General features: G+C 45.1%; 1 protein-coding gene across 5 annotated transcripts in view; it reads left to right on the top strand.

Moving 5' to 3' along the window:
- The window catches only part of LOC138569270 (uncharacterized), a 754,354-nt gene that overhangs the window by 226,720 nt on the left and 513,136 nt on the right, over positions 1–14,498 (top strand). For all 5 annotated transcript variants that reach the window (XM_069647104.1, XM_069647103.1, XM_069647107.1 and 2 more), the window contains one exon: positions 12,824–12,901. In XM_069647104.1, the coding sequence (XP_069503205.1) occupies positions 12,824–12,901 (78 nt within the window). The remainder of the gene's footprint in view (positions 1–12,823; positions 12,902–14,498) is intronic.

Raw genomic sequence — 14,498 nt, 5'->3', positions numbered from 1 at the left:
ATGGGGCAATTCCTCACGAAAGCTTGACTAACACATCATTATCAAAATGCATTGCCCCATCATCACACCATTCACCCAGAATAGGGGCCCAACAAATGTCAAAGTTCAATACACTTCTTGTATTTTTTCTCTTGACCTTTGAGTTTTATATAGTGCAACGTCTCGCTGGGAAGCAACCGAGTGCTATACGTGTCATTGAGGGTAACGTATGAGGTAACTGGGGTACAATATGTGGTATGGGATGGTCCAGCCATGGCAGTGAGTTGTGATGAGGTGCAAAAGAAGGACTGCCTCCTGCACCACATCAGTATTTGGTGGTGCAGATGCCAAAGAGGTGATGATTGAACACTTGAAACAAAGCCTCGTTCTTAAGGATCAACAGCCGGGTGTCAGACGCAGAAAGGATATTAAACCACTTAGCGTGGAACTCCTTCACTCTCATGGAGGCCTGCAAGCTCCACTGAGTTACCTCGAACTCTCAGCAACACGCTGTGCAAATGGGGACAGCAATGCAGAGACGAAGCGAGGGGTGGGCAGTGGTGTGGCAGTCCGCCCACCCTGCCCCCTCCCCCCCTGGTGCATGCTGTGCTCCCCCAGCCTCTGGCTGGTGCCCTGATTATCCGCCTCCCTGGCACCAAAAGCTTCCTCCGCAACTGAGAGGAGGAGAATGAGAAGTGCCTTTAAAGGCATAACCATTATGACTTGTCACGGAGGAACCCAAGCAAGTTTTGGGAAACAGGGATGAGACACTGAGGCACGAATGAAGTGAATGAAACATGGCAGAGAGACCAAGTGTCGGATGTAAAGCCAGGAAAGCCCAAACTGTGAGACACAGGAGTGGCGTGTGGGGGTGAGGAAAGGGAAGAGCAACCTTCTAAGCAACCAGCACATTGGAGATTGTGGAAGAAAAATGCAGATATGTGCAAATTAATGTCTCCAAAAATGTTGATAAGAAATGGAATTGTAATTAAAATCAAATGTAAATGAAGGAATAAGTATATTCATTTATGAAAGACTACGTCTTTACGTTCAATACTGGGACTCTTGCAGTCAGGATGGAACGAGGGAACTTGGCTACTATTGCTGTGTTTACTCACACATGTGGTATTCTGTTGGTTTAGCAGGTTATTTCAGACACTATCTTACACCACCAAAAGTATACTCATGTTTCTCAAGCAGAACCAGCTTTAAATGAATGATGATAAAGAGTGTGAGTCTTAATTGTATTAAGTGTGTACAACTGTAATGGTTATCTTTTGAAGTAGGGGAAATAACCTTAGGAGGCTAGGATTGACTGTCCCTGCTAAGAAGATCGTTGTCCTAATTGGGAGGACTGAAATTCTCCTTATTGAAGTCATAGAATCTTCCTTTCGTAATGAAGTAAATGTATGGATAACCCATAAAAGCTGCTAATGAATGGGTAAGGTAACACAGTTACAAGATTGTTTGGGGATTGTGTCCTGTGCTTACCTGTGCTCACCCTGCAGTTCTGCTACTTAAGATTTACAGAACTAACTGCACCCTGCATTCAAGTCCAGCTTGTGATTGCAATAACAGGATCCTCAACGAGGCATGTAAAGGAGAGGAGACTAGGCTGGCCATTATATGGCGGGCACTCTGTTTTTTTTTCCAGCCTGCACACACTCCAGCACTGGACTATTGGAGTGTTTAATGCAGGTGAGCATGGGCCTCAAGGCTCTTGAGAAAGGGGTTCCGGTATAGCCAGAATTAGAAGTAGATGACCAGATGTTTCCTAATGAGATGCCAAGGAAGAAGTGTTGGCACACTTAAAGAACCCAGGACTGTGAGTGACTATGAAACCTCTGTTCCAGCCAAAAGGCACCTGTATTGGAATTTGAAATTCCAAGGACCATGGAGAAGTACTCCTGTGGGTATTATTGAACTTTATCCTGTGGAAGTCACTGAATTCTATTAGGGAGAGCTCAAGGAGAAGTTACCCTGTGGATGTTTTAGAACACTATTAAGTTTACCCTGCCTTTCATATTTTGGCCCATCCCAGTAAATATCCCTAATGAACCCTACTTTGAGGATATCTCTCTGTATCTGCCTGTTATTCATCCTGCTCCATTGTGTGACAGCCCCAAGGAGTCTATTCCTTCAGCAAATGCGCCATGGGTTAAAGTAGCCTTAGGTGTATTTGAACTCATGAATAGGTTTCCATAGGAGCATCCATTTGCCTGTCTTCTGTTTGAATATTTTTGTGACTGAGGTTATATTTATAGAGTAAGTCAACACTAATCATCATATAGCATAGCTTTATACCCAGGCTATGCAATACCTAGCCGTTCAGCGTACTGTGTGTGTCCCACAAATCGTTTTGTGTATGGCATCTTTTTAATACTCCCAACTACATTTTCACCAACTTTGTTTGTAGTGGCCAGTTTTTGCATCTGCTTTTAATAATAAACATATATTGCATGTACTGTGATTGCTAACTTAGTACCCTTTGATGGAATTCTTTTCAGTTCATTTTCTCATTGTATTCTTCATTTCCCTTCTTTGTCATACTATTTTGACAATTGCTTTATTATTACCCCGTAATGCTGCAATCTGTATAGAAAACACCAAAATAAAGAACAATAAATAATACAATGATATCGTTATTGTGTTCCTAGAAAAAATATCCAGTAGAGAAGCGAGGCTTGAAACCTTCTTGATGATTCCATGTGTTAAAATCCGGACAACAATTGCTATGGTTACAAAATATCGGGGCAAAAATGCTGTGGTTTTGCCACTGCAATCCATGTAAAGGATGCAGGGAACACCCCCGCAACCCCCAGACCCATTATACAATTTAAGGGGAGCGGGGTACACCCCCATAACCCCCGCTCCCCTTAAATGGTATTACAGGGTTCACCTTTACCGGGTCAAACCACAGCATTTTTGCCATGACTTTTTGTATAAGCAACATTTTTGCAGCGATTTTATCACTGCATACCTTCTTGATGAGCTAGTGTCCCCAGAGATTTTAAATAGTTCCAAGGAATTCATATATCAGTCAGTCAGTCAAATAAGTTTATTCGGATTTTAAAGTCCATCAGACAACATAAAAGTTATATAAACAGCCAAAACATTACACAATTCATGGGTGATTTCTAAAATCCTATACAGACAACAATTAAAAGAGTGAGAGATAAGAAAACATGCTTAAAAATGGGGCACAATAAAATAGAACAATGATTATTTCATGATCACCGAGCACTTGGGTCCAGTTTTTAAAAGAGAACAATTGAGTCGTTATAAACAGAATGATTCCTCCAATGTTATATTTTTTCAAAATTAGCTTCTGACTCCCTGAAGCCTCATCAAACTTTTCCTAAAATATATCGCTCTCTTTAAAAAGGTGAGTAGGGCCCAGGCCATAAAAACAGTGTCTGCACTCAAAAGAAAAGTGAGTGCAGATTTATAATGACGTAACTCTGACTTCTTTAGGGCAGGTAACAAAGTTGCCCTACGAATACCTGCATATCCAGTACAAAAAAACAGTAAGTGGGCCAAGTCTTCCGTCTGATGGCCACAGACCGGGCAGTCAGCCTCATCTGGGAATCCTTTCCAACTGGCTGTGCTTGCTTGCAAGAGGAGGGAATCAAACAGTGCCCTCGTTATTAGCCACCTGACTTTTTTGTGGGGACTCCAGGTTAAATAGGGTTGGATCCCAAAGGGCTTACTGATCTTGGAATGATATTCATCATGTTTGTTACCATATTTCAAAAGTATTCTTTTCCTTACCATAGCTTCACCTACCACAATTTTTTGGCAAGACCCCTCAAGCTTGGTTATAAGTAAGGCAGGCGGAAAAAGAGCACTAAGATTGACCTCCCCAAGGGCATTAGATATATAGACAAGCCATGGGATTTTTTGCCACCCCACTCTGCCCAACACAGTCCGGATAATAAAATGACACAAAGATGCAAATTCATTGGCCCACAACCTGACCCAAAATAAAAGCAGAGCCAGCGCCCACTGGTCCTCCCAAAACTCCATTCCATTCCTAGTTCTCTATGAATTGATGAGCAGGCTGCCGAGTTCCGGAGCCCTAGCAATTGCCTGAGAAATGTATTCTCTTTAATTTGAATTTCAGCTGCCCTTTGAAAAATCCATATAGGTGGCCCATACAAAGTAACCGCCAAAGCTTGGGCGCCATATATCTTGGTTATCACTTCCAGCGGATGGCCCTTGCACCTTGACATAAAACGGAAAATGCCCCCAATCTGCTGGCTCATTTTGGCAGATTGTTTAGCCACATGTGCACTACCAGACAAGGCTTCCGAAAAGCTGATGCCCAAATAATCAAATGCCTTAACTCAGGGTATAGCTTCTCCAGCACAGAGCATAGGTTTCATTGCCGCAGGCCGTTTTCTGCTCACACAAACCATCACTGCCGATTTTTTGGTATTGATTTTTAAACCCAGTTCACACATAAAGGTTGTGTAGGCATTAATCAGGGTCTGTAATGCCTTGGGGGTTTTTGCTAACAAAACGGTGTCATCAGCATATGCTAAGACTGGGAAACCCGTCCCCCAGGACTAAAAAATCCGCCGGAATATTGGAAAGATCCAGGGAGAGGCCATTAATATAGAGGCAAAAACAGATGGGGGCTAACACACACCCCTGCGGTACACCACACCCCACCCTAAAGTAGGCCGTGCAGTGTCCCCCTGGGCCACTAGACACACATGGCTCATTGTCTGTGTGTAGATCAACTAATATTTTCAGGATGTCCCCCGGCCACCGCAGGGACCCAAGCATGGCCCAGAGTTTTGTCCTGTCCACCTTATCAAAGGCCGTGCTCAGGTCCATAAAAGCCAAGCATACTGCCTCACCCTTACAGTAGACCGAATTAGCCAGTAGGAGATATAAATTGAGACTCTGTTCCATTGTGCCCACCCCTGGATGGAATCCAAATTGAATATCCAAGAGAATCGATTGTTCCCCCAGCCAGGATTCTATACAAGCCAACAAGATTCTCCCAAAGATTTTGAAGGAAGAGTCCAGCAGGGAAATTGGTCTGTAGGCATTGGGACTGGCCATATCTCCTTTTTTTTAAATTGGGAAAATAATAGCCCTTTTCCATGAGGGGGGTAATTCCCTGAAAGAATTCAGGCATTAAATACCACCGTTAATAGTGGTGCCCACATGTCCAGCAGATCTTTAAACAGATCTGAGGGGATCATGTCCGGTCCCGGTGCTCGATTATGGGCTTGGAGATTAATGGCCTTTATCACCTCCTCCACCTCAAATTTTAAACCAGGCGCAACAAATTCTACGCAGTCTTCAGTATGCGCCACCCCAAACAGACTCCCAAAATGTGTTAGCCAAGCCCCTTCCTCAACATATGTCCCACTGCCCGCATTGGACCTATACCCTTCCACACCACCCTTTACAAACTCCCAGAAGGCCTTCTGATCTCTTCTATTGGCAGCATTTAGGAAGCCCTCCCAGGCCGCCCCTTCGATTTCAGTTTCCTTCTCTTTATCTCACACTGGTAGGCAGTTCTGGCTAGTGCTATCGCTCTTCTACTGGATGTTGGGTCCTTGAGTATCGACAGCAGGGCTCGCTTGGCCCCTTTACAGGCCACATCAAACCATCCCCTCTGCGGAGTACTCCCCTTTACCTTGAGAACAGTTGTAAATTTCAACGTAAGAGCAGCAACCAGTTCTACAAATTTATCAACGACCACCTTGGGTGGTAGACTATTCCCCAGTATGTCCGTCAAGAGGGGTTCATTCTCCCTGATTATATTAACATGTAATTCCTCCTCTAGAATGGTCCCCCATTTTATTCTATGGAGCCAATCGACACACCCAACGTGGGGCAAGGCGCAATCACCTTGGAAACCCCCACCCCCAACAGACCCTTCAACAGCAAACAAATGGGATGGTGATCGCTATGTACATCAGCAATCACCTCAAAACTCACAGTGTGTACCCATAGGCTAGCTGAAATACAAAAATAATCAATTGTGAAGGAACCCGAATGATTATTAAAGGTCACCTCACCTGGTATATCCGGTGCTAGGCAGCCGTCTACAGTACGTAAACCCCATTCATTCAACCACAAACTCATTTGCAGGCCCTTCGGACACACTCTCCTATCCCTCATACAAGGTGCCAGGATATTCACTAGCAAATCCTCCCACGGATCCAGAGCATCACTAGAAACTCCCATTTCCATTTTAATGTTAAAATCTCCTCCCCAAATGTATGATACCTTTGAGTTCCTTCCTTTAGACAATAAGTCCTCAATTCATATATTAAGCATGTCACATCAGTTATATAATATCAAAATAAAAAGAATTAGTTGAATGTTTCAATGAAGTTAACAAAGAGTGTTTACAGAAGTCATGACAAAGACATTTAAAATGCGAAGTAAGAGTATGTTTCAAGCTTTTAGGCGTACTAGACATTCTGTGAAAGGAGTGTCACCTTTTGTCAGAAGTCTCTCCCCTTCTCACCTGTTTCTCTTTGCTTGCAACCTTCTTGGATGTGTTCTTTCGCACGGTCCGGGATTTATACAGGCCCGTGTGCAGGTCTTCGGATTCCAGCGTGAGAATTGCAAGTCCGACGCCAAGGAACGTTCAAATATCCAGGACCGGGAACCAGGAAGGAAACAGTATCCTAACTTGGAGGCATGGAACGCTGTGACCTGAGCACAGGAGAAATTCAGGAGGCAAAGCACGGAAGGGGATAGTTCAAGGAAAGGGAATGGAAAGCGGAGTGTAATCAGGAAATGGGAAAACGGACTCGGAAGGAGGCCCTAAGCGAACTCCGGCAACACACGTCTGACTACACTAAGCAGTAGCGTTGAGACAAGCAGAGCCGCGGGGGTGTGACTGTTTTGTAGGAAGTTGAACGTGGTGCGTAAAGGCTGGTAAGCTGCGTTTCGTATTCAACGGCCATGTTGGAAGGATCACGGAATTCAGTCCTCTATGGGTCAGGGACCACGATGTCCAGAACTGACGTAATCGGCGGTTCATGACAGCATGCCTCCTCTGAAGCCCCGCTCCTCCGGGTTTGCCTGGGTGGATAAGATGATATCTTCGCATCAGCCGGGGGGCTTTCATGTTTGAGACGGGTTCCCAAGTGCGCTCACTGGGAGGATACCATTTCCATTCAACCAGTTATAGTTGGCCTTGTCGGTACCTGGAATCAAAAATTCTAGAGACCTCGTATTCAAGTTGGTTATTGACAATCACTGGAGTAGATCTTGGAGCAGTTCGAGAGGACTGCACATATAGTTTTAACAGAGAAGTGTGAAAGACTGGATGAATACTTTTCCAGGACTCTGGAAGTCAGAGCAGAGTGGATTAACAATTTCCTTTATAGAAAAAGGTCTGTAATACCTGAGAGACAATTTATTTGGTCGTAGGTGACGAGGAAGGAGTTTTGAGGATAGCCAAACCTTATCACCTATTGAATAGGAAGGACCAGGTCTTCTTTTGGAGTCTGCATATTGTTTAAAATCTCTTCGGGCCTTTTCCAGGTGTTCCTTTGCTTCTTTGTGTACAGTAATCACTGTTTCAATCCATGAATCGACCGCATGAACTGGGGTAGGATGTGGGAGAACGGATGGTCGAACTGAAGGGTGAAATCCTTGGCTACAGAAGAAAGGGCTGGTCTTGATAGCTGAATGATCCAAATTGTTGTAAGCGAATTCGGCCACAGGTATCAAGAGTGACCAATCATCCTGGACTTTGGTGGTGAAGCAGCGAAGATACTGTTCCAGGGTTTGGTTTACTCGTTCAGTCGCTCCATTGGTCTGTGGATGATAGCCCGAGGACAAGGCACGTTGGATCCCCAATATCCGACATAGTTGTTTCCAAAACTGGGATATGTACTGGGGCCCTCTGTCGGAAATGATTTTGGAAGGTAGTCCATGAAGCCGGAATATGTGTTCGAGAAAAATCCCAGCTAGTCAGATGAGGATGGTAGTTTGTATACAGGTGTAAAATGAGCCATATGTGTGAACAAATCAATGGTAACCATTATAGTCGTGTAGCCTCTGGAAGAAGGTAATTCCACGATGAAATCCGTGGCAATGATTTCCCAGGGTTTTGTTGGTATTGCTGGTTGGTGTAGGAGACCCGCTGGTTTTCTATTGTCATACTTACTCTGATTACAGACTGCACAGGCCTGGACATAGGTGTTTATGTCATCCTTCATCCTTGGCCACCAGAATTGTCTTTGTATAAAACGGAGGGTGTTGGAGATTCCACGGTGTCCTGAATGGAGGTTATTATGGCATAGGTTTGTGATTGTTTGTCTCAACCCTGGAGTGGGAATGGCTAGCCGAGTATCCTTGAATAGGTATCCATCTTTTATCTTGAGCTTCCACTGACTGTCTCTTCTAAACTCGTTCCAGAGTTTAGTGGACTGAGTTTGAGCTCGAATATTCTCCAGGAGAGTAACGGCTTGAGCTACGAATATTGTGTTTGGAAACATCTTGGGAAAGGTCCGGTCCTCAAGGGGTTCATAATCAGGACGTCTGGATAAGGCATCGGCTATGATGTTATATGTTCCAGGAAGGTGATGGATTTGAAATTGGTATTGGACAAAAAAGAAGGCCCAGCGGGCTTGACGGCTGTTTTTGCACTTCAGGGATTGTAGGACTTGAAAATTCCGATGGTCCGTACGCACTTGTACCGGGTGTTTGGCTCCCTGAAGGAGATGACGCCAGTCAGTGAAGGCTTGTCGAATAGCTAGCAACTCCTTCTCCAGGACGAAATAATGAGTTTCACTGGGAGTCAAGGTGCGGGAGAGATGGGGTGTTCTATCTTGTCATCAAGTTCCTGTTTCAGGACTGCTCCGATCGCGTAGTTGGATGCATCAGTCTCAACAAGGAAAGGACGGTCTGTGTTGGGTTGAGCCAGGATGGGAGCTTGTGCGAACTCCGACTTCAACCGTTGAAACGCTGAGTCTTGAGCTGAGGACCACTGAAAGGGAGTGTCTTTCTTTAATAGTGTGACAATGGGATGTACAATCTCAGAAAATGCGGGTATGAATTTCCTGTAAAAGTTAGCGAGACCCAGGAAGGATTGAATATGTTTCACAGTGGTAGGAACAGGCCAAGATAGGATGGAATCAACCTTGGAAGAATCCATTCCAATCCCCTTTGGGCTAAGAACAAATCCAAGATAGTGAACAGTTGATACATGGAAAAGGCATTTTTCAGGTTTGGCCAGGAGCTTATGTTCTCGTAAACGTTGTAAAACTGCCTTAACATGTTCTTAATGTTCCCGAGGTTCCTTGGAGTAAATCAGTATGTCGTCTAGGTATACAATGACGAAGAGGAACAACATGTCAGAAAAGACCCGATCCATGAAACGTTGGAAAATTGCAGGGGCATTAGCAAGTCCAAAGGGCATAACCAAATATTCAAAATGGCCAAAGGGTGTTCTGAAGGCTGTTTTCAATTCATCACCTTCTTTTATACAAATAAGATGGTAGGCACCCCTGAGATCTAGTTTTATGAAGATGACTGCACCTCTCACAGCTTCCAGGATGTCCGAAATAAGAGGCAATGGGTAGCGGTCCTTGAGGGTGCATTGGTTAAGGCCACGGTAATCCAAACATGGTCTAAGCTGCTTGGAATCCTTCTCAGGAACGAAGAAGAGGGAAGCTCCCGCTGGGGACTTGGATGGACGGATAGTTCCATTTGCCAAGTTGGTGTCCAGATACTCCCAGAGGGATCTTTTTTCAGGTTCAGATAGAATGAACATTCTTCCAAAGGGAATCACTCCTGAAGGCTCAGTGTCAATGGCACAATCCTCAGGTCTGTGGGATGGAAGAAACTGAAGAATAGCTGTTGAGAACACATCTGAGTATGCCTGGTAAGCCTGGGGGATCCGAATAATAGTTCCATTTGCCAAGTTGGTGTCCAGATACTCCCGGAGGAATCTTTTTTCAGGTTCAGATAGAATAAACATTCTTCCAAAGGGAATCACTGCTGAAGGCTCAGTGTCAATGGCACAATCCTCAGATCTGTGGGATGGAAGAAACTGAACAATAGCTGTTGAGAACACATCTGAGTATGCCTGGTAAGCCTGGGGGATCTGAATAATGCTAGAGACAGTTACTGGAAATTGCTGGGTTTCTTGGGGGTCTTTGAAGGAACTTGGTGAGGTGGTAGGTGACAAACAATGGGACATACAATGTTCTGAACCAAGAAACAAGGAACCTGCTGCCCAATTGATGTAGGGGTTGTGTTTTTGCAGCCAGGGCATGCCTAGAACCATGGGATAATGGGCAGATCTTATGCTGTCAAATCTAATCTTCTCTTGGCGGTGGTTTGTTGAAAGAAGAATCTCTTTGGTTTGGTTGGTTATGGGACCTGAAGACAAGGGTCTCCCATCAATGGCTTCAACAGGTTGCATTGTCGCTCGTGTTTCGTGGGGAACATTATGACTGATGACCCAATCACGATCTATGAATATGCCCATGGCTCCGCAGTCCAGTAAAGCCAGGATGGGGTAGGATTCTTTCTTAGAAGGTGACAGGAATGCCTGTAGAATCACAAGATTGCTTTGTCCTGGAGAGTTCAAGGAAGGAATTGGTGAGGACCAGACATTTTTCTCCCGAAACTGTGCCCCACTTAGAATCGGGAGCTGGCGTTTCCCAAACGCTGAGGTGGAGCAATAGGGCACTCTCTCACAAGGTGTTTATCAGAGGCACAGTACATGCACAGTCCAGTATGAATCCGACGCATCCTTTCTTCTGGGGTAATGGGTACTCGGAAGGCTCCTAGTTGCATAGGTTCTGGGTCCGGGGTTGGAGATGCAGCGGTTTCTGGTTTGTATGGGTGGTCCGTAGCAGCCTTTTGGGATGTTGGCTTAGACTTCCTTTTTTCTGCCTTTCTTTACTTGATCCGGAAATTGATTTGTAGGGAGAGGTCCATGAGAGCTTGGAAGGAGCTTGGGAGGGCTACCCAGGCTAACTCATCCTTTATCTCGTCATTTAGGCCTCTTCGAAAGAGGGTGAAGCTGGCTTCTTGGGACCAATTGGACTCTTTTACTAATTGTTTAAAGAGGGTCACATATGTGAGCAAATCCTGGGACCCTTGTTGAAATTCAAGCAGTCTTTCTTGGGCACTGTAAACAAGTTCTGGACGATCACACATGGCCTTTAGGGCTTCCACGAACCCAGCATAATCATCCAGGAGTGGGTCGCCCGTATTGACTAGGGGGATTGGCCAGGTCAGGGCATTGCCCGTGAGATGTGATATCATGAATCCCACTTTAGCTCTTGGGGTGGAAAAGTAGTATGGCTTGAAGGTAAAATGTACCAACCATGAATCAAGGAAGGCACAGAGGGTTTTTGAAGAGCCATCGTATTTGTCCACTACTCCTCCCAACAAGACATTTTCTTTGGCTGCAGAGTCACGAGATAAGACTAACTGCTTTAATGCAGTGTTCTCTGCCTTAAGGTTCTGGACTTCAGTGGTTAGTTCCTGCATACCTTGCATGAGGTCTTGAACCAAGGCTTCCATCTTTGTATTTGTATCGGGTTTAAGGTGTCTCAATCTGTCACAAGTCTCGTGCCTTCTCAACTGTTTCTCTTTGCTTGCAACCTTCTTGGATGTGTTCTTTCGCACGGTCCGGGATTTATACAGGCCCGTGTGCAGGTCTTCGGATTCCAGCATGAGAATTGCAAGTCCTACGCCAAGTAACGTTCAAATACCCAGGACCGGGAACCAGGAAGGAAACAGTATCCTAACTCGGAGGCACGGAACGCCGTGACCCGAGCACAGGGGAAATCTAGGAGGAAAAGCACGGAAGAGGGTAGTTCAAGGAAAGGGAATGGAAAAAGGAGTGTAATCAGGGAAATGGGAAAACGGACTCGGAAGGAGTCCCCAAGCGAACTCCGGAAAAACACGCCTGACTACACTAAGCAGTAGCGTTGAGACGCGCAGAGCCGCGGGGGCGTGACTGTTTTGTAGGAAGTTAAACGTATCGCGTAAAGGCTGGTAAACTGCGTTTCGTATTCAACTGCTATGTTGGAAGGATAACGGAATTCAGTTCCCTATGGGTCAGGGACCACGATGTCCAGAACGGACGTAATCGGCGGTTCATGACACCTTTTGAATTATTTCAAAGGAGGGCAGAATGGGCTTTGATGGTAGTTAACCTTGGAAAATAATACAGATTGTACAAAATTGGGCATGTCTAAGCCAGCTGTAAATCATGCTATCGCTTGAAAAAGGGGAGTCAACATGTAGGTGTTAAGCGAGAGTTAAGCATACTGTTCATGGCATTAGCAGTGTCTCAGAGTAACCCACATTCTTCTGTGTTTTGGAACTATTTAAGTCCTAAATTCAAAGCAATCATTGTATAGTGTGAAAATGGAACAAGGAAAGTAACCAGTAAAATGTGTTTGACAATATACATAATGCTATGTTTTAAATAGTTCTGTACCAGTTATTGACCATAGCCCAGGCGGGCATGCCTACATCACAGGGGCCATACACGAGGCCACTGGTGAGGTCATTAATGCCAGTAGTAGAGGCAAAGAACTACATATGAAGATGTGTTACATCCTGATTTTATGTGTATGTGTTAAAAACGTCTACTAGTTTGAGGGCCATTAACCAGGTTCCGAGTTCTAAAAGGTGGATAATGTAAAAGTAAATCTGTACTTTTCTGGTTGCTGCTGTTAGTCCTGGATGGTGGAGTTGATGGTAAAAGCATTTGTGTGGAAGAATACACTGAATGAATATCCTTTACTTCCAGTTGTTTTTTGTACTCTACAACTGTGATACACTGCCCTCAAATTGAGATATATTCCTTACCTTGTCTCTTCTCTCACAGAATGTACCTCACGGTGCTGCACCTGCCCCAGAGAAGACCAAACGAATGCCATTCCGCTATGATCCAATGGTTACAGAGGTAGGAGCATTAGTAGGATGGGCTACTTCCTGGAAAATGTGTTTCTTTATATGGGCAGCTAACCTTTTAATATGAAGTGACTTTCCCAGACCTGCATGGATGCACACCATGAGAAGAGCAAACACTTAGGCAGTGGAGATAATGTCGGGTGGCACCTGTGACTGAACGCTCTGTGCACCCTCCAGCTGCACACACTCAGCTTCACGCATAAGGATTCCCCGCAGCAAGATAAGGAGGTGGTGATGGCACTGCATTATGATTGCCTGTGCAGGATGAATGTGAGGGTGACCGGCACGAGTGACTGTAGGGATCCATAGTAGGCCCCTCTCACTCTGGCTCCGGTGCTTGTAGTGGGTGCCACGCTTCCATGAGCCTTTCCCATCCCTCCTCATGTCCTAGTAGACCTCGGGCCCTCAGGACAGGGGCACATTGCAAAGGGCCTTGTTGAGACAGGGGCAGAGCATTCTCCATAGCAAATGATCCCTCCACCCAATGCTCTGCAACTCTGCTCCCGCGCCGGAGATCCCCAAATGTCAGCGGCCTGAGTTCCAGAGTAGTCCTAGGCTTGTGGGATCCCCTGCTTCTCTAAGCAGGGTGATGGTGTTTGGGAGTACTTTCATTGTCAGGATCTGGCTCGTGGAGCGTTATGGGGCACTGCAGAGGAACCCTGCAGTAACAGCAACATTCGTGGTTTGCAGTCCAATGCGCGCAGCACTAGAGCTTATCCCGTATGATGAGTACTGATTACTCTGCTGGGGGAGGGGCTATAGTCTTCCCTTTTCCCTCACAATGGAAATCTAAGTGAATAGAAGCAGACTGTAAAGAGGTCGATAACTAGGGCAAATACTCTGCGGCTTTAAATTCATCCTACCCCTTTCAGATAAATATACTAAGGTATCCTGAATTAAAGCACCCATTTTCAATGTTTCCTTTTAAGTTAAAACTGGCCAGGCCTAAATGACTGTCACTTGAGGATACATAAATTGCCCCCTGGTCTGATTCTCTGCTCCATGTCTTGTGACTTCACACCCACTCAGAAGAGTCTGTCGTTATGCAGCTGTCCCTATTGGCAGTAACTATGCCTCATAGGAAAGTACTGAACAATGGGAGGACCTGCATTTACCTAAATCCATAAAAGTTGTTTTTGCTGCCACCTGTATTCAATGTATACCAGTCACGCACCTCACCTTTTACTAACATTCTTAGGTGGTTGCTTCGATCTTGCTAATTCTACCCCACAAAATATCAAAGAATAGAGACCTTTTAAAGAATTTCTATTTTCGTATTATTGTTGACTATGTGTTGTATGTTATTGTACTTTATATGCTGACGTGTGCACTTTTATGGAACAATTCCTTGTCTAAAATAACGTTTTTCAACAACAATAACATACTGCCACTTCGAGAGTGATTGATTTCACACGCCAGGCACACTGAGTACTGTCGTCTTTATTACTGATGATGCCCAGGGAGTGGTTTTGCAGTAGTGAGCAGATCAGCATCACAGCAGCTGTTACGAGCGAGCAAGTCACTTTTGATTTCTGAAAGCCTGCACCTTGCAGCTCTGGTTCTTGATCCAGAGACCAGTGCCAACATGA

This window comes from Ambystoma mexicanum, chromosome 2q (assembly GCF_040938575.1).
Source record: "Ambystoma mexicanum isolate Mex_15411 chromosome 2q, UKY_AmexF1_1, whole genome shotgun sequence".
NCBI classification, from domain to species: domain Eukaryota; kingdom Metazoa; phylum Chordata; class Amphibia; order Caudata; family Ambystomatidae; genus Ambystoma; species Ambystoma mexicanum.
The sequence above is the reverse complement of the archived record's forward strand: the minus strand, read 5'-3'. Positions and strand labels throughout refer to the sequence as shown.